The sequence below is a fragment of the Fistularia commersonii genome, chromosome 2, assembly GCF_037954325.1.
Source record: "Fistularia commersonii isolate RoL2024-O1a breed Wild chromosome 2, RoL_Fcom_v1.0, whole genome shotgun sequence".
Lineage (NCBI taxonomy): Eukaryota > Metazoa > Chordata > Actinopteri > Syngnathiformes > Fistulariidae > Fistularia > Fistularia commersonii.
In genome coordinates this window covers 13,554,927-13,576,130 of record NC_141285.1, presented here as the reverse complement: position 1 = coordinate 13,576,130, position 21,204 = coordinate 13,554,927, and the positions used below count along the sequence as shown (strand labels likewise).

General features: G+C 40.3%; 1 protein-coding gene across 2 annotated transcripts in view; it reads right to left on the bottom strand.

The window, feature by feature from the left end:
* khdrbs2 (KH domain containing, RNA binding, signal transduction associated 2) overlaps nt 1–20,348 on the bottom strand; it is a 69,695-nt gene extending 49,347 nt beyond the window's left edge. Inside the window, exons 1-2 of one of the 2 annotated variants that reach the window (XM_086168307.1) lie at nt 19,970–20,348; nt 761–888 (exon numbers count right to left, since the gene is read on the bottom strand). In XM_086168307.1, coding sequence (XP_086024433.1) covers nt 761–888; nt 19,970–20,060 — 219 coding nt within the window. In that variant the 5' untranslated portion in view covers nt 20,061–20,348. The remainder of the gene's footprint in view (nt 1–760; nt 889–19,969) is intronic. The other variant, XM_086168315.1, reaches the window with a different exon arrangement.
* Between the last annotated feature and the right edge of the window lie 856 nt (nt 20,349–21,204).

The window sequence follows — 21,204 nt, the reverse complement described above, 5'->3', positions numbered from 1 at the left end:
CCATCCACCTGGTCTATTTCATCAGGTCCACCTGGTTCATTTCATCACATTATAAAACCTTATTACAAAACCTTTGAAAAATCTGTCTTCAGATATTTCTTGGCCCATTCTTGATGTTTCAACTTATGTCTCTTGTTCAGAGTTGGATGGGTTTCAGCCATGTCCCTGAGAACTAAGCACCTCATATTTCTTGACGCTCCAGGCAGGTTGCAGTTTTGGAATATGGCAGCACTGGAGGATAATGGGTTCCTGCAGTGCCACCTTGGCCTCTTACATGAGGCACAAAATAGGGCCTCAAGGGTAAAATATGCAGTAATGCTTGAATGAGAAAGTCTGATCGGGCAATGTTAAATGTTATGAAAGGTTTTATATCTATTTTGTAGCCAAACTGTTTACCTGTCAATTCATTTCAACTCAAACACTAAAACAAACTTGATATTATATGGCTGGGTTTCTAGAATATATATTGTACCCGACACTTAAACCACATGGTCCTGGATTCAGCATTTAGGAAAAATTATCTGTATTTACTCCACTTCATTTAACAGTTTAGTCTGTGCATCTTCAGTTGTTTGAATCAACTTCACAACAAAACAGTCCTTTAATATTGTGCTCTTTCCTGTTATTTTTAACCCAATGTTTCAACTTCAAAGGAAATTTTCAGCACTCACCATTTATTACTGACATTTAAATGTGTACTGACATATGCACGTGCCTGCATGGGCACACACATTTTATGCAGGTTTGTGAGGTGACTTACCTTTGGATACTGTTGGACTGGGATGAGTACTCTTTCCAAGAGCTTGATGTTTTTATTACTGATGATATCTAGGTATTTCTTCATGTCAACATCTTTTCTCAGGTCATCCCCCTCACACTTTTCAATTTCTGCAGCAAATCAAAGTGAAAAAATAAAAAAGGTAGACAGACTGACAGTTAGCATGTTATCTTTGAAAAAGCAAACATTTTTTTTTCTCATCTGAATGCACTTGTCTGGCAACTACAGAGTCTGAGGCTGGGGATGTATTGGTGGTCACTTAAATATGCATTGCATCACAGATAAATATTATGCTCACCATTTTGAATCCGAGAGAGATATTACAGAGAAAATAATTTAAAATCATGGCAATGTTTAATATTATTAGCTAAGAATCATTCAGGATTTTGTATCTGTGAATTTTCACATTAAAAGCATATTTGTAGGTCATTGGCTACAATAACACTGTTTGGTTTCTCTGTCTCAGCATAATTTGACATTTTGGAAAATCTTGAAATTGGAACAATGGTTATCCCTTGTGTTTTTGGCCTTATTGGAAAATTATGAGAGAATATTAAAGGTGTTTTTATATATATTGTAAGTTGGGTCGCAAGTGGTCTGTTGTTGTTTCTGTTATATTACTGATATACTCAATAGCCCTCTTCAACTTAATTTTAGTATAAATGTCATATATATTAGCTGATTCATATTTGCCCTAATGTAATAATCCTTAGTTTTGTTTTACCCAAATTATTAGAGTCACATCTGTGTATAAACTTTTTTCCAAGTGCATAGGGAATGGAAAGCTTTGGAAACTATGCAAGATATTTATTGAGTTTGAAAAATTAAGCATATCAGAAAAAATCTGACAATCTTTTTTAGTCAATGTGAACTTACTTTTTCAGCATGACTTCTTTAATAGTGCAGGGGGCTTCAAACTGTTCAATTTTTAAACTCCAGAAATAAATGCATCACACACTCTTGATTAACTCTTGACTAACAACTAACCTCTGAAGTGCTAAAATGAAAAGGGAGGTTTGTTGTATGGTTTTCAGGGAGGAGTTGAAAAAGGCCCTGGGTAGTCAGGAAGAGTTCCCAGATGACTGGACAACTACAGCTAATGTGATCAGGGAAACAGGTAGGAATTCCAGAAAAACACATCGTACGATTTTTATGTAATTAATTTGCTTTTTATTGCATGACACAAGTGTTTGATACATCAGAAACAGAACTTAATATTTGGTACAGAAACCTTTGTTGGCAATTACAAATATCAGAGGTTTCTTGTTCTTCACCAGATTTGCACACAATGCAGCAGAGATTTTGGCCCACTCCACACAGATCTGCTCCAGATCCTTCACGTTTTGGGGCTGTCGCTGGGAAACATGGAGTTTGATCTCCCATTAAATATTTTCTATTGGATTCAGTTCTGGAGACTGGCTAGGCCACTCCAGGACATTCAGATGCTTCTAACAAACCCAGCCACGACCCTTCTTCAATGCTCTTACTGAGGGAAGGAAGTTGTTGGCCAAGATCTTGCGATACATGGCCCCATCCATCCTCCCATCAATACGGTGTGGTCATTCTGTCCCCTTTGCAGAAAAGCATCCCTAAAGAGTGATATTTCCATCTCCATGCTTCATGGTTGGGATGGTGTTCTTGGAGTTGTACTCATCCTTCTTCCTTAAACACAGCGAATGGAGTTTAGACCAAAAATGTCAATTTTTGTCTCATCAGACCACATGAACTTCCTCCATTCCTCCTCTTGACCATCCAGGTGGTCATTGGCAAACTTAAGACATGTACTGGCTTGAGCAGGAGGACCTTGCATGCACTGCAGGATTCTAATCCATGACAGCGTAGTGTGTTACTAATGGTTTTCTTTGAGACTGGTCTCAGCTCTCTTCAGATCATTGACCAGGTCCAGCCGTGTAGTTCTGGGCTGATCCCTCACGTTCCTCATTGGTGCCCCGTGAGGTGAGATCTTGCATGGAGCCCCAGACCGACAGAGAGTGACTGTCATCTTGAACTTCTTCCATTTTCTAATGATTGTGCCAAAAGCTGTTGCCTTCTCACCAAGCTACTTACCTATTGTCCTGTAGCCCAACCCAGTCTTGTGCAGGTCTACAATTTTAGCCCTGATTACCTTACACAGCTCTCTGGTTTTGGCCATTGTGTAGAGGTTGGAGTTTGTGGACAGTTGTCTTTTATACAGGTAAGGAGTTCAAACTGACTCAGTTAATACAGGTAATGAGTGGAGAACAGGAGGGCTTCTTAAAGAACTACTAGGTCTGTGAGAGTCGCAATTCTTACTGGTGTGTAGGTGATCAAATACTTATGCAATAAAAAGCCAATTAATTATTTAAAAGTCATACAATGTGATTTTCTGGATTTTTGTTTTAAGATTCTGTCACTCACAGTCGAAGAGAAAATTACATACCTCTTCATGCTTTGTGAGTGGGAAAAGCTGAAAAATCAGCAGTGTATCAAATATGTGTTCTCCCCACTGTATTCCCCACATGCAGTCATAGCCAAAAGTTTTAAGAATGACACTTTCACAAAGTCTGTTCCTTCAGGGTCTTTAGGTATTTGCCAGATGTTTCGTTGGCTGTGTCATTCTCAAAACTTTTGGCCATGACTGTACAATGTACCCATTTTGAAATAATGATCTTTCTTTATTGTCATGTTCATATTTTCATAGAAAGTACTGGTCTTGGAGGCATTATTTATACAAACAAAATAACTTTTACCCCTAGTTTACACTAAGTGCTCACACAGGGCTCCTTTGTTTTTACTAAATGGTGAAAGTGCAGGATGACATTATCTACTGTCACAAAGTGGCAAGTGGGAAAATCAGCAGTGTATCATATACTTGGTCTCGCCACTGTACCAGTGGAGGAAAGGAAGTTTCTAGGAATGGAAGCGGTAGAGGTTCTGGCTAGATTATTCAACAGAATCTTAGAGAGTGAGAAGACTATATATCAAATCTCAAACATCACTAAATCAATCTTAAGTATATTATTGTGGATTTGGCAGCATTTTATACTTCAATTACCAGCATTTTTATGGACATTAATATCAAGTTATAAATACCGTCTCCTGAGAAGACTCAAGAATGAGTCCATCAGAGGGACAGCACATGTAAGATGTTTTGGAGAGAAAGTCAGAGAAGCCAGACTGGGGTGGTTTGGTCATGAAAAGAGGAGGGATAGTGAATATATTGGTAGACGGATGCTGGAATTGGAGCTGCCAGGCAGGAGGTCTGGAGGAAGACCAAAAAGATTTATGGATGTAGTGAGAGAGGATATGAAGTTAGTTGGTGTGAGAGAGGAGGATACAGAGAATAAGGTTAGATGGATAAGGTTGATTCACTGTGGCAACCCCTGAAGGCAACCTTCTGCATTTATCTGGGCTTGGGACTGGCTCAGGGAGACACAGCTCTGTGTCCCCCTAATGCTAGCTCGGGGAGACACAGGCCAGCGCCAGAAGTAAAAAGAAGTGACTAGCCACTGGAAAAACATTACAAACGGCCGAATTTGGAATCCAGGGGTTATCAAATAAAAACAAAACATATTTAGTCCACCTGCAGTTGGTTTTGATGGTATACAGAGTAACAGACCACCCATAAAAATTGAAGGACTTTGCCCAAGGACTATAAAAACCCAAAAAACTCTACCTTGGTTTCTTGAGGGATATGCATTTAAAACAAAATCTCAATGTTGCAACTATTGTACATTTGAGGACCACTTTCTCCTGAGATGTGGCAACTAATTCGTAAGGAATGGCTAAACATGGATATATGGATGACTTTCTCAGATAAAAAATCTGCTAAATAAGTATCCTTCCTATCTATCTATCTATCTATCTATCTATCTATCTATCTATCTATCTATCTATCTATCTATCTATCTATCTATCTATCTATCTATCTATCTATCTATCTATCTATCTATCTATCTATCAGTGAAATCCTAAACATCTGTAAGTCAACCCTAAGTATATTATTGTGTACAGTAATTGATACTTAAGTTAACAGCTTTTTATGGAGATCAATATCAAAATTTGTTATTTTAACAGACATTGGCACATTCCATACACAAAAGCATCCCCCTATTAGAAGCAAACTACAGCTGGGTGACATCATGATGGACATAAGTTGCTTTGTTTCCAGTAATCCAAAAGATGTCTCCTGTAAAAAAAAACAAACCAGCTGCTTTATGGTGTTTTGAGACTGCAACTTGAGTTGATCATATTCAGTGTGGAAAAACAAGTGACACCTTGCCAGCTGCCCCTTCGTCTACAACACTTAAACAAGGGTACTGGTGGTTGTGTGAGTGTGGAAATATGAGTGTCATAGATATTCCATATCTCCTTCCATAAATGAAAGGTGGGCTATGTATTTACCGCTTTTTATCTCCCTTTCTTTCTCACTGACAACATATAAATAAGAAATAAATCAATAGTGTGATCAAAGACACACACACTCAGTTCTCAAATATCACGATTTCTGAGATGTGCACTACATGGTCCATGCTGCGATTTTACTGTTGTCTGTTAATTGTTGCTGTGGCTGGGGTTGCTCACCTTAGTGAAAGTGAATAAGGCTGCTTGCAACAATGACTTGGTCATGTTTCTTTTAAAAGGCAAAGCTTGAGATGCCTCATAAATGTCTTTCAACATTATTTGTTGGAAAAGGTATTTGTGTACTTGCTTCTCCCATCATTCAGGACTATGCATAAGAGCAGAGTAAAAGATGGATACCCTGAAAATGCACATCCAGTGATTATTCAGGACTAGTGAGTAAATGCAATTTTTGATTGCAAGTCCTTATAATACTACATGATGGGCATGAAATTATATTAAAGCACAAATCTAACAAAACAAACTGTCTTGTGTGTGTCCAACGGCTATTTTCTTTTCATATTTTCTCTAAAACTCATTAAACCACTGGAGAGAATTTCAGTCCAGGATTTAGGCACATCTTTTTACTTTATGTGAATGTGTATGTACACAATAAGCTGGGAAAGCAAGTGCACCAAACACAGACGCACACACATACAGTTGGCATATCACCGCAGTGTGGGGTGGAGTTAAAGGTATATACCCACTTCAACTGTTTGATACTTTCACGATGTGTACTGCTGGTTAAAGTACTACAGAAAATGTGAGCATATCAAGGTTGGTGCTGTTCTCAGCAACAACCTGTTCTCAGATCTTAAGATACAGTGAAAAATACAGAAATACTATGACAATGATAGGTAATATTTTAAAACAACAACCTTCATATTCAGTTTTCAGTCTATGTTTTCATAAAATAAGTATAATAAATGCACATTTACCCTGGAAAGAAAGGCTATTCTCTGTTCATGTAGACTAAAATGTAGTTTTGTTTTGTGGGAACATACAATTTTACTTGCAAAAAATGAAAAAGCAGGTAGTAGCTGTCCAAGAGCACAGAGGCTCTTGTTTGTCAACAATCGACTTGTGTTGAAAGAAAACAGAAGTCAGCTGCAATCTTCACAGTACCAGTGATAACAACCAGCACACACATTTGTGTAATTTAGTGACTGTAACATCAGCTACGCTCCCTGACTACATTATTTTTGCAATGTTAGAAGAATGGAAACAGAAAATCAAGGAGGTACAAAACTACTATTGTTTTCTGGTTTTCAGCTTTTATTTCCCTTTATCAATCATTTTGATAAAACATGATAAAAAGTGAATTAAAAACACATTCATAGAACAGACATATCCAATTACGCTGATCTCCAAGTGAGAACAACCAAGAACCAACGAGAACAACCAGAGACACAGATCTTAAGTGATATCAAAGATGCTATATTGCACTATAGGCATTTTCTCTGCTTTTAACTGAAAGAGTAAAGCTTTTATGGACTTCTATCATTAGTCATGAGACAACTAAATCATTCACAAATTTTTCTGCCTACTGAATGATATACCTACAATAAAAGTTTTGCAATGTGAGCAAATTGAATAGATGTAATCACTCTCTAATAAATGAATTCTTGTCCCTATCAAATATAATAAGGAATTGAAAAAGATATGTTTTTAAGACTGAATTTTGGGAGGAATTAGACTTTGTAATTAACTTTGGCTCTATCCATTTTTGACTAATGAATGTAAACGGTTCAGGATGCAAATACTCATCTGTGTTTGGTTTCATGCAGTTAATGTCTAATGTCTAACTGAGCTGCTGAAGAAAAGCTGTTGACACTATGATATAGTGTTGTATTGTAATCAAATTATAATGCGGTCTCTAAATCCTGTGCAATGAAATGTGAGTTTAAAAAGCAATTAGTATTCATACAAATTATTCAGGCTATTAAAGAGCAAGCAAATTAGACATTTAATTAAAAATAATTAATTTATTAAAGGTGCTTACAGCCCAGACACGTTTCCTAATTTTCAGCTAGCACTTTGAATTTATATAGAATGTTTTGCATTACTTTGTTAAAAAATATGCTTTATTACCGTATGTGTTCATAAATGCAGTGTCAGGGCAGCACAGGCCTCCCTGAGCCAGCCTCAGGGCCAGTATCTCCCTGAGTCGGTCCCAAGCCCGGATAAATGCAGATGCTTTTGTCAGGAAGGGCATCCGGCGTGAAACTTTTGCGAAAAACCAAACATGCGAATCAATCATAAACAGATCAAACCGGATCTGTCGAGGCCCGAGTTAACAACGGCCGCAATTGGTACCGATGACCTACAGGGAACCAATGGAAACTGGGCTACTGTAGGTCAAAGAAGGAGAGGAGGAAAGTGTGTTCGGAAGCAGGGAGAGAAGAGGAAAGGCAAGAGTTCCGGACTGAGCGTAGGGACTTTGAATATTGGGACTATGACAGGAAAAGGTAGAGAGTTGGTCGACATGATGCAGAGAAGGAAGGTGGATATACTGTGTGTCCAGGAGACCAGGTGGAAAGGTAGTAAGGCTAGCAGCTTAGGAGCAAGCTTTAAGTTGTACTATCATGGCACTGACAGGAAGAGAAATGGAGTAGGAGTTATCTTGAAGGAGGAGTTTGTTAGGAATGTTCTAGAGGTGAAAATAATGTCAGATAGATTTATGAGTCTGGAACTGGAAATTGATTGAAAATTGCGATGTTAAATGTTGTTAGACGCTATGCCCCGCAGGTGGGATGTGAGTTCGAGAAGAACGAGAAGTTCTGGAATGAGCTAGATGAAGTGATACAGAATATCCCCAGAGGTGAGAGAGTGGCAATTTGTGCAGACTTCAATGGGCATGTTGGTGCAGGCAATAGAGGGGATGAAGAAGTGTGGGTATGGGCAGATTTGGTGTACAGGATAGGAATGCAGAGGGACAGATGGTGGTAGATTTTGCAAAAAGGATGGAAAATGGCTGTAGTGAACACTTTTTTCCAGAAAAGACAGGAACATAGGCTAACTTATAAGAGCAGAGGTAGTGGCACTCGGGTAAACTACATCTTGTATAGCCCAGGTAATCTAAAAGAGATCAGTGACTGGCTACAGATGCAGTATTTGCTTTGGGAATGCTTATAGAGAAGAACAGAGAAGGCCAGAGGGAGCTGTATTGTGTTTTTGTAGACCTAGAAAAAGCATACTGTGTGACAGGGTGCCAAGAGAGGAACTCTGGCATTGTATGAGGAAGTCTGGAGTGGCAGAGAAGTATGTTAGAATGGTGCAGGATATGTATGCTAGCTGTGAGACAGTGGTGTGGTGTGCTGCAGGGGTAACAGAGAAGTGTCAAGTTGGAAGTGGGACTCCATGAGGAATCAGCTCTGAGTCCCTTCTTGTTTACAGTAGTGATGGACAGGCTGACAGATGAGGTTAGACAGGAATCTCCATGGACCATGATGTTTGCAGATGACATTGTGATCTGTAGTGAGAGCGGAGAACAGATCAAGGAAAATCGAGAGAGGTGGAGGTGTGTGCTGGAAAGGAGAGGAATGAAAGTTAGTCGCAGCAAGACAGAGTGTATTTGTGTGAATGAGAGGAACTTGGGTGGAACGGTGAGGCTATAGGGAGTCGAGATCAAGAAGTTAGGGGGTTTCAGGTGCTTTGGGTCAACAGTCCAGAGCAACAGAGAGTGTGGAAAACAGGAGAAGAAACAGGTTCAAGCTGGTTGGACTTGGCGGAGATAAGAATCAGGGGTACTCTGTGATGTGATAGAATACTATGTGATAGAGAAGATTTATGGATGTAGTGAGAGAAGATATGAAGGTAGATGGTGTGAGAGAGGAGAATACAGAGAATAGGGTTAGATGGAGAGGGTCAATTCGCTGTGGCGACCCCTGAAGGGGTCGAAAGGAGAAGACCATATGCGTTCATAGATATGATCACATAACTTCACATGATATTTACATGTTGTATGACAGTACATTAATTGTGATATGTATTTAGAGTAAAAAAAGCCCAACATGCTTGGTTTTCTGCAGTGATTTTTTTTATCCTTTTACATTCATGATCAATGTGACACTCAGCTGTTTGTGAGCAGATATAAAGATAAAATGTGAATTCGTATAAAATGTGAATTTGTATAACCATGAATGTCACTCATGGTGTTTTCAAGTGGCATATCAGGTTATGCAAGTATTATTGTAATTTTAACTTCACAGCTTCTCCAATACCATCTATTTTGCAGAACTGTTGATGAAATATGTGTATGTTTAAAGTAAGATTTTCATATTGCTTTGAATAACCCCTATTCAAATAACGATGGAATGTAAATTCTTTCACCTGCTCTAATAGCAGTTGAAGATGACAGGAGCCTTGTGTTTTAGATCAGGAATCTGAAGACTATAGGTCAGGGATGTCAAACTCAAGGCCCGCGGGCCGGATGAGGCCCGTGAACGGGTTTTATCCGGCCCGCACAGCTAAAAGAAATCGGGTTACAGGGGTGAACCGAACAATAGGTACATTAACAGTAGTTAATATGTCATGATTTTACCTGTCCGTCCCACTTGAGAATAGATTTTCCTACGTGTTGCCCCTGCGCTAAAATGAGTTTGACACCCCTGCTATAGGTGTATATTTTAGGGTGGAATGGGGATACCAAGGTGATGGTTCCTGATGCAATATATTTACCGGTAGGTTCTCTGGTCTGTGGGTGAATAAGGTTTCTCAGGAGTTTGTCAGAGAAATTTGTCTTTTCTTGTAATTACACATGAGAACTCAAAACTCTATTTCCAGTAAATAAAATAAGAAAACAAAATTGAATTGCACTGCAAAACACAAACTGTTGGAACAAAAAAAGTTGGAAAAGCATTAAACAAAAAGATGCGAATACAAGAAGTAAAATAAAATTCCAAAAACGTGTCATGTCACCTATGTAATTCTTTATAGGCGAACAGATGGCTGAGGGCATGCTTTGGCTATAGTTTCAGCTGAGATTCAGCTTTGTTTCAATAGACAAGGGGATTGCATTAATGCTATTGTTTAAATCTCCGTCTCCGCCATTACTATGATATAAACCATAATAAAAAGGTCAAGAAACAGCACATGGGTTCCTTCAAGATATACATATATTGAGCAATTTACTAAGCCAAGTATGTCATCTGTTAGAGGCGGGCTCTTGGAACATGGAACGTCACCTCTCTGGCGGGTAAGGTGTGCGAGGCTGCAAGATTCTGACTAGATATAGTCGGACTCGCCTCGACACACAGCGTGGGGTCTGGAACCAGGCCTATCGAGAGGGGCTGGACTTTTTTTTACTCTTGAGTTGCCAAGGGTGATAGGCGCCAGGCAGGTGTGGGCATTTTGATTGAGCTGGGGGATTCTGGAGTGAACACGCCTATTTTGGGACTGAAGTTGCTGAAGCAGTCAAAAACTCTTTAGTAGCAGGGGCCTGAGGGTGGATGAGGTCCCCCCTGGGTTCCCAAAGGCTCTAGATGCTGTAGAGCTGTCCTGGCTGACATGCCTCTGCTGCATTGCGTGGATGTTGGGGACAGTGCCGCTGGATTGGCAGACCTAGGCGGTCTGCCAGTCACTCCTCAGTCTCCCTGGTAAGGTCAATTAAGCAGTGCTGGAGAAGAGGGTCCACAGGGTCGATGAACTTTGGATTCAGGAGGAACAGTGTGGTTTTCATCCTGCTCATGGTGAAGTGGACCAGCTCCATACCCTTGGCAGGGTCCTCGAGGGGGCATGGGAGTTTTTTTCCCCAACCAGTCTACATGTGCTTTGTGGATCTGGAGAAGGCATTTGCCTGTGTCCGCGGGATGTTCTGTGCGGGGTTGCTCTGGAGTATGGGGCACCGAACCCCATCGTACTGGCTGTTTGGTCCCTGTGTGATCAGTGTCGGAGCTTTGTCTGCATTGCTGGTTGTAAGTTGTACCCATTTTCAGTGAGAGTTGGACACCGCCAGGGCTCCCCTTTGTCACTGATTCGATTCATAACTTTTATGGACAGAATTTCTTGGCGTAGCCACGGCGTCGAGGGGATCCGGTTTGATGGCCGCACGATCGAGTTTCTGCTTTTTTTTAGATGATGTGGTTCTGTTGGCTTCATCAGATCATGATCTCCAGCTCTCACTGGAATGGTTCGCAGCCAAGTGTGATAGGGTGAGAAGTTCGGTCATCCAGGGGGAGCTCGGAGTAGAGCCACTGCTCCTCTGCATAGAGACGAGCCAGATGAGGTGGTTCTGGCATCTGGTTAGGATGCCTCCTGGACACCTCCTGGAGGAAGTATTCCGGGAGACCATGGGGAAGACCCAGAACACGCTGGAGAGACTACGTCTCCAGGCTGATCCTGGAAGCACCTCGGGGTCCCTCCAGAGGAGCTGGACTATGTGGCTGGGGAGAGGGAGGTATATCCAATTATCTAGCTGCTGCCCCCGCGACCCAACTCCGAATAAGTGGAAGGTGGAAGTGGATGGATGGATGATAATCTTGTAAGAAGACTTTGAAAAAATCTAGTATCAGATATTTGTATTCTGTGGCCGGGGTATAATTCCCTTAACAAATGCATATAATTCCCTTCGCAAATGCGGATAGTGCAATATAAAGAATGATGGACAGGTTAAAAATTTGCTTTTTATGATGTCAAAACACAGAGGTACTGCAAAACTTCTGTAGAGCTTCTCAGTCATCTAGGTCATGATCAGTTCTTGAACTGTTTTCAATCTAGTTTTTTTGGAGACGCTTGCAGAATTTCTTTGATTACTTTCATAATAACAATTGTCTCAAACCTTTCGCTACAGCATATTTAAGACATACTGAGACAGATTTTCCACCCTACAACCCAGTGGTTAACACTAACTAGCCCAACCAGATTTATCCAATGCAGGTGAGCAGTCTGTATCATACCCAGTCCTGCAGCACAGGACTGTGTGAAGAGTGCAGAGTGTATAAAGATATGATTCTCATCATCGAAGACAGAGAAGCTGGAGGAGTAGAACAGAAAAATGTAGGCATGACTCCTTCACCTCGATATTGCCTGGGTTGAGTGTTAGGACAACATTCCATGGAGCAACCTGGCAAGTGGGATTTAAGTGGGCTAATCTGCCTTTCACTGGCTGGTGCTCAATCGCAAAACTCATTTCCATTTGAATCTAGGCCAAAAAACGCTTCCAATTTTTGGTTTATTTTCCAAGGACCAATATGTGCATTTTTAGAGACAAGTGAGTGGATGATAAGTAGTTAGGACTTTCTGAAGGGCCCTTCAGCAGCTCCTTGTGTTATACTGCCAAATGTAAAATTTGCCAATAATATAATACAAGTTTAACATCGCACTTTACCAGCTTATTTTAAATCACTGATATGAGTGAAACATGCTGATTTAATTTCTTATAGGCTTGAATGTTAATGCGTTCCATTTGTTAATGCATAAAAAAGTCCCTCAATCGTTAAACAAACTGATAAAAGGCACATTTTTTTAAATTTGTGTGGGGAAAAACAAGAGCTGAGATTTGACCAAAAAAATAATATTCTAAAAATCAAATGTGCTGCACACAAAACCAGAGCTTATAGAGCCAGCTGCGTGTGGAGCACACAGCTGTCTTCCCATTCCCTGCACACCATTGAGCATTGGACTTGCTGGTGGAGGTGATTAATGCGTTGTCTGATATTTAATGGTGCACAGTTTGCCACAATGGCCAGAAAATAACCCCCTCTGCGCTTCCATCATGTCTGGCTCTGTGTCACAGACATCATACAAGGTTCCTAGATTATTACTGATAGTCAGTCTGGAGATCTTAGGACATATCTAAGCAAATTCAATAATTTGATATTTGAAAGATAGGGTCCCTTAGAAGACTCACACTTTGTGTCTCTGACCATTTCATTGATTCAGCGACAGAGGTAACTGTTCATGTTTACTGGGCAATACTCTACCCAGCTTTGTGTAAAAGATTAGTTGTACAAGAGCAAAATTCATATTGCAAACAGCTTTCATTCCTTTCTGCTGTGAAGGACACTTTCTGTTGTAATGTATGCTTTTTGATAGTGGGACTACTATAAGACAATATGTTGTGAACATCTTTTAATACTCCAACTCATCCTTTTATCTGATTTTTATTTGAATCAGTGGCTGCATCAACAACATCATCCACCATAGATATGCTGCAGATGTGCACAGTGACCGTTGTTACTTTTGACATGGCATTATACAGTCAAGAATGCCTGTATTTTCAACATGTTGCTTGCACTGAATTTGTTTATTAGACCAAGGATTACAAAAGAAGGAAAGAAGGTCGGTAGTATCTCGCTTTTGAATATAATGAAATGTAAAAATATACCTGTGTGCATCAGATGCAACACATTTGATTTTTCTTTCAGGGGATGACAAAATTGGGCAAGCCCAACACCATCCTCTTCAGTCATAGTTATACTTAATGTTTGTGATAAGTGATTGTTTAAATGCAAGCTATGTTTGCATGCAGAAAAATGGTCATCAAAAAATTAATATGAAATTTTTCTCACTACCATATCTATTTTTTGAAAACAAATGTATTCAGTCCAAACTTTGACTACCTTTCAGTTAATTGGGTTTTTGACACTTTCAACATCAACTAATTTAGCATTACTGCCCACTTACCACTCTCAATTATTCCATCTGGTTGCATATGACAGCCAACAGATAAAATTTTTGTTCAGATGCTCAGGTCGAAATATTTTGTGAATACAATAGTCAGTAGAAAAGACAAAAAAATCAAAATAATTTTTCAATATTCTGAGCTATTCTGAGCAGTATATATTCAGAGTCATCTTTGTAAAAAGAAATATTGCTGTTGTTCAGGCCTTATTTTGTGCTGAAATATTAAGATTTTCACAGTTCAAATACATTGTGTTTCAGAAGGATAGTGGAGGACTTTGATAATAGCAGACACAGTATTGAGACTACAATAAGTGCAATCTTAGAAAAAACTTTATTGTTTTTTTACCCAACAGCATATCGAGCTTTTTTTTTTTTGTCTATTGAAAAACATTTAAAACAGAGCGTTCATAACGGTAAATATAGCTGTGCCCTGTCTACTCATCTGTGCTGCTTGAAGTTGGAGTTTAACCTTATTTGCTCAGATTCTTTGTTTATGTCCTGGATGATCTGTTCTTGCAAAACTTGTGCTACAAGTGGGATATCCATCTTCCTAAAAACAGCAAAAAATGCCTTAGTCTTAATTTTTAAATGTATTATCAAAGCAGAAACTGTACTGATACATCCTTTCTGTACAGCAATTTTTTTAAGAAAAATTAATTCTGTCCATTAATAACCAGCAACAGCTGAAACTGGCAAGACATTTCTCTGATGAAGCAAGGGTTTATTTAAGAAACTCCTTGAACTGGCTTGCAGTTCAAAGACTGCAACAGCAATTACTTCTGCTTTTATAGTAATAAAATAGAGAACCTCCTTTAGGGGAAGTGTTTGAGGTATCCAAAATGTCGGAAATAAAATTATTTTAAAGAGCATTTCTTTTACTTCCCTCTGCAGAGCCTTAGTTTTCTTGTTCTTATATAAACAAATATGAGTCAGACAGAGGTCATTCATATCTCTTAAGGTGGTCAATGAGCAAAATGTGAAATTGTCAGTATAACTTTTGGCTTAGAAAGCTACCTTGTGTCAATGAAGACATACCTGCTAACATTCTGGCTAAAAATGACACTGGAGTGGAAATTTGGGCTGTGAGGAAGTGATCAATTACTGTTGACACCAGCTTAACATCAGAGAAACCATTCCTGTTCCTGTCTTGTGAATTGATACACTCCTCAGAACTATTTAGTTTCCCAATTGCCCCGATAAGCCGGGCAGTTGTTGAGTAATCGTGCTAGCAGGCAAACAGACAACCCCTCAAAAAAAATCTTCTCTGATATTTTAATCATAAAGCAAAATCTGATTTTCAAAGAACATGACAATGCATACGAAAGTGAACTCAATGTAGTCACAATCTGTGTTGTTTATTCTCTAAGAAACCCATCTCTTATTGAGACAAAACAGACTCTTAAGTTGGCATTTGGCTTGTCGGCACATGGACCATTTTATGATCAAAGGTAAATTATATCAATAAGGTGAATAAAATGGAAATTTAAAGTCACCCGAATGTGTCTGATGTTCAGCTGACTGTCCATCATCCCATCTGATCTGTCTCTGTCTCCTTGCAGCCTGCGCTGAGATTTGTTTAAGGCTCTCTCGTATTTTATTCCCTGCCATGTTCAGCCCTCTTTTAACAACTATTCTTTCTTCAGAGGTGAATTTAAGAGCAACATAAAAAGGAGCTGACTTTTAACTGTCAATCAGATCATCTTCATCTGAAAAGAATTTACATTAGCTCAATAAGTGTCAGTTCAGAAGGATGATGATTCCTTAGAATCCGGACCAACAGCTTCAACTGGAGAGAAACATGATTTAAGAGGCAACTTATTTTAGAGGTGACATATTTTAAAGATATAGTGAGAGGAGTAATTCATATCAATTACAGTCCTGACATCTTAGACCACAGTAAATCCAACTTATGGTGTTTACAACTGTATATGATGTAAACAATGCAGGATTACCTACGTAGGTAACCATATCACATAAACAAAGGCCATCTGGAAATGAGAATTGTGTTATGAAGTCACAGTATTCACAAGTGCTGATTAGCTAAATGAATAATTACAAGTAACTATTATAGCTTGCTAATTGTGTTTCAATGTAACTGACATTGTATCACTTTTGTTTGCATCCTGGATGTGTGAATTAACCTTTAACGTACCGGTAGTTGGCATTGCATCAAACACAGGAGTTGTTTCACTTTCCATCAGCCTTGGTGAACTAAATAGGACTGTCAGGTGTCTCATCAACACACTTTAGTAGGGAACACAAGTGTCAGTCCCAGACAAGAAAACAAAACATTAACTGTTTGCCTAATATGAATGTGTATTTTTCTTTGGTGGATTGCATGATGGAAGTTGTAAGTAAGCAATTCATCACAAGATCTGTAGTTCATTCCTGTCTCACTGACAGGAAAGGACAACTTCATTATTAATCAATTACAATGATACTAATAATATTGATTTTGGTATATAGCAGGTATGAATTGATCATCTCAACACAATGGAATATCACTCGGGTCTTGACAGTGATGTTCCACAAACTACTTCTATAAATGTTTATAAAACTCCAGTGTAATTAGAAAACAAGAATCATGTCATGATAATCAGAAGCCGTCTGTTAATAATATTTCACTGCTTAGAAATGAAAAATCTGATTTGCAGTATACACAAACTAAGGTAATTCCTTTCTGATTTTTAGGCTATACTTAGCACATTTACTGGTATGATAGGAATTTTTTGGCTTATTTAAGTGACTAACTAAATATTGAGATATTTTTTTCTGATACCAGGCTTTCATTAAAAACATCTTCTTCTTCTTCTTCTTTCGGCTTTTCCCCTCAGGGGTCGCCAAGGCAAATCAACTTTCTCCATCTAACCCTATTCTCTGTATCCTCCTCTCTCACTCCAAATACCGTCATATTCTCTCACAGATACGTCCATAAATCTTCTCTTTAGTCCTCGTCGAGACCTCTTGCCTCGCAGCTCCAATTCCAGCATCCGTTTACCAAAATATTCACTATCCCTCCACTGTACATGACCCAACCATCTCAGTCTGGCTTCTCTGACTTTCTCTCCAAAACATCTAACATGTGCTGTTCCTCTGATAGACTCATTCCTGATCCTATCCATCCTGGTCACTCCCAAAGAGAACCTCAACATCTCCATCTCTGCGACCTCTAGTTCTGCCTCCTGTCTTTTCGTCATTGTAACTGTTTCTAATCCATACAGCACTGCTGGTCTCACCACTGTCTTGTACACCTTTCCTTTCATTCTGGCCAATAGCCTTCTATCACATAGTACCCCTGACACTTTTCTCCACCCATTCCAACCTGCTTGGACCCGTCTCTTCACCTCTTTTCCACACTCCCTGTTGCTCTGGGTGTTGACCCCAAGCACCTGAAATCCTCCAGCTTCTTGAGCTAAGCTTTCATTAAAAACATATTATTTCAAAACTTCATAATGACATATGACACACATAGTAGCCACTTCTTTAAGTAACTACTCACCTGCACTAGGTGTCACCCCCTTTTGCCCTCACAACTGCCCTCAATATCCATAGCATATAACTAAAGGTGATGGAACCTTCCTCTGACACTCTTGTACAGATGCTGCAGATTTGTCAACTTTAGATCTATGATACAAATATCGGTTCTATCACATCTCCAAGGTGCTCTATTGCCAACAGATCTGGGGAGAGCGGGGGCCACTCTAATACAGTGACCTCATTGCCAGGTTTAAGAAAACTGTTTAAGAACTTTGTGACATGGCGCATTGTCTTACCGAAAGCATCCATTAGCACATGGTTTCAGTGTAAAACAGAGTGATCAAAATCAGATAAATATGGTTAACAAAAATACCTAGGTAGAGTATAAAGTTAAACATGGGCTAAATTTGTACTCAGGGTCCCAAAATAGGACAAGGTTAGAGCCCCCCCAAAAAACACTCCAATACCAGCAACTTGAACTATAGATCCATGACAGAATGAATCCACCCTTACATTTGTTTCAATCACATAGCGGTTGTCTCATCAACCGTTGCCACAGTGCGCAGTGGTTAGCGCGTCAGCCTCACAGCACGAAGAACCCTGGTTTGATTCGGACAAGGGGACCTTTCTTTGTGCAGTTTTTATGTTCTCTCTCGTGTCTGCGTGGGTTTCCTTCGGGTTCTCTGTATGTGGCCCTGCGATTGACTGGTGAACCCCGAGTAACAGCTGGGGTAGGATAAGTGGCAGAAGATGGATTAATGGACATTCCTATACAGCTTTTTGAATGTAGCATTGAATATAGAGGAATTTAGTCAGACCGAGCAGTTTTCCATTGTCAGTTCTTTCCTGTTACCTCTTGCAAACTGTATCCTCGGTTTCCTGTTCTCAGCTGAAAGGAGTGGCACCCTTTGTCATTTTCTGCTGCTGTAGCTAAACTGCTTCAAGGTTCAAGGTGTTGTATATTCAACGATGGTCTTCTGCAGACCCTAGTTGTAATGTGTGCTTATTTGACCCACCGCTGCTTTTCAGTCATCCCAAACCATTTTGGCTGTTCCCCTCTGGCCTCTGTCATCAAGAAGGCTATTTTGTTTCAAAAAAAATACCAGTCACTTTATCCTTTCAATTTTTCTTACCCTCAAATGTAAACAGTAGATATGGTTGTGTGTATACATTCCAACAGGTCATCATCATCTGAAATACTCATGCTACCCAATGCGGCCCCCAACACACCATTTTCAAGGTCGCCTTAAAATCATCTTTCAACTCAATTCTGCTGCTTGATTTTGATCATGTCTGCATACCTAAAATATGGAGTTGCTGCTATGTAATTGGCTGATTAGGTAAGTGCATCAATGAGCAGACCTTCAGTCTAAATATATATCCAGATGGCTAAATTATAATGAAGCGATATATGGGAAATGGCAGGTTATTTTTCCATGTGTATATTAAAGTCAGATAAATGCATTGTTGGTTTAACAAAACTTGAGAAGATTTCTTGTGTTTGCTTTGCTTTACTTTACTTTAAAGACAGAATCGATCAAAAGATGCAAAATTCCAAGTATGAGTCGACGGTTATCGACAGGTTGATGTATTTGCAATGCAATTGCTAACATTCTTACAAGAATTGTTCAAACATTGTAGACATGTTAAGTCAGTGGAAAGACTGTAGGACACCTGTCACAGCAACATATAATGGTTCCCGTGACAGTCATCTGTCTGCACTGATATGAGGAGAATATGATACCTTACTAAACTAAAGCCAGCTATGCAGCCTTCTTGTAGGACTGGACTTTGTTTAAAAACAATGTCTATTCTCACTATATAGCACCCACTGTATAACCCCAACAAGCCTTGAAGAAATGTTTCAACTTTTAGACAAAATAGGATCTGTACTCACTGCCTTCAATTGTGAATGTGGCGTGGTGAGCGGGGCTGAAGCTCAACACTGTTTTCATCAGATATTCATCAGTTGATTTTTATCTTGAGTAAACAATTATATGCTCGACCTATAAAACTTTAGGAGGGGGTGTTGAGGACTCCCTGAAGTGTCTATGCCAGTACTGAATTCCTCACGGGTGAAAACTAACACCGGATCAGAATCAGAATCAGAATACTTTATTGACCCCCAAGGGAGAAATTGCTCTAAAGGATGAGCCTCTTAGAAAAAGATTCATTAAAAAGGGATGACTTAATTATCAAAACAGATGTGAATCAATTCTTAAACTTTTAAGACTATCCAGTGTCTCAATAATGGCCCCATGCTTAAATTTGATTTATTCTGCGCAAATTACTGAGGAACATTAAAAAAAAAAAAAAAAAAAAAGAAAACTTTGAATGTTAGACATCTAAAAGCTCATGAGAGCAGTTCTCAGTGTCAGGCTGCTTCAGCCACCGGACCCACTGGCTTTCCATTTCTGCGTGATTGGAATACTCGATCTTGAGAGGGCAGTGGATCAGTAGACACGGAGGGAGGACGTTAAATGCTTTGACTTTAACGTCAGTGGGAAAGAGACCCCCCCCCCCCCCCCCCAAAAAAAAAAAAAAAAAAGTTCTCTTTTGGATTCAAAGAGCAATTTCACATTTAATGGAGTCGTGAACTTGCAGCATTGGATTCGAAAAGAATGTTAATGACATGCAGATTTGGGAAGCGGGGTGTGGGTGTCACCGATAATCCAGATATTCATCGCTCTCCGAACATCTGTGGCTTACCTTCTGCCAGTAGGCGCACCGCGTGCACGAAGGACGGGTCCAAGGTGCTCCTCTCGGCCAGCAGCTCAGGTAAGTACTTGTCCGGGTGCATCGTGAGTCTGTGCGGGGCTGACTCGCGGGGTCCTGCGGGTGAGGCGATGAACGGATCGCGAATATCAACCTTTTCCCGCGTCTCTTTCCTCCGAGTCTACCGATTCATCGGAAGGAAACTCCCCCCCCCCCCAACACCCTCCACTCTCCAATAAAAACAGGAACGGCTTGTCTTCGACTCTCGTTGGAGTTGCGATTCCAGAAGTGTGATTCCACAACCGCCTCTCCTCGCCACCCGGCAAGACGCTGACAGGGGCTGCAGACGCGCTGCTCCCCGCCCCTCAGCTACACCATGGCACCGGCACTGACAACCCTTACAAACACACCCCATTGACCCCACGCAACCCCCCCATCCCACCCCCGCACATACACACACACACACACACACACACTCCTCCTCCTACCCACGCATACTAATTGCGCAAAAATGCCTTGACAGAATTGATCAAAGTTGAGCGACCCCCCCGTTCCAAGGCAGATGGCGTTGAAAAAAAGTAACTTTAATTACATCTGACATTTTAATAGCATTTTTATAACAGCATCTATCATGTGTTTATTTAAATACTTTATGTTTCTTCATGCAGTAAAGACGGCTTGGTGCCCTGCGACCAGAGAAGAAGGAGTCCATCAGTTTTTCCATTACCTAACTTGTAACGGACTGTGACCGTTGTCCGGTGTGTGTGTTCGTGCGTGCGTGTTTGTGCGTGTGTTTGTCGCTGTCCGCCGTCCTGAACGCCTGCGGGGTTCATTTTTCCCCGGACGGTGGTCGCATGTTGCATTTTTCTGAGAGCTGAAGACGCCGTTTCTGTACTCCCAAAAAGGGCATGGAGCCGAGGCCCCGCGATTCCCCCCCCCCGCCCCCCCCAAAAAAAGTCAGCAGTTTCATTTAATTCTTTGTATTTTACGGGAATACCAGCTTTCGAGATCCAAAACATTCCCCGTTTGTATATGCAAAAAGAAAAGTGCAGTGGGGGCGGGGGGCTGCCTTGCTCGCTCTGCAGCGCCTTCTAGAGGTTATTGACCTTTAGTCAGAGCATTTTCCTCAGAGGCATGGATGAAGGCCAGGAAAACAATCTTGCTGCTTCCTTAGCAAAAGATATATAAACACACACTTGCTAAATAGCATCCATTGCCCTTTATTGTGC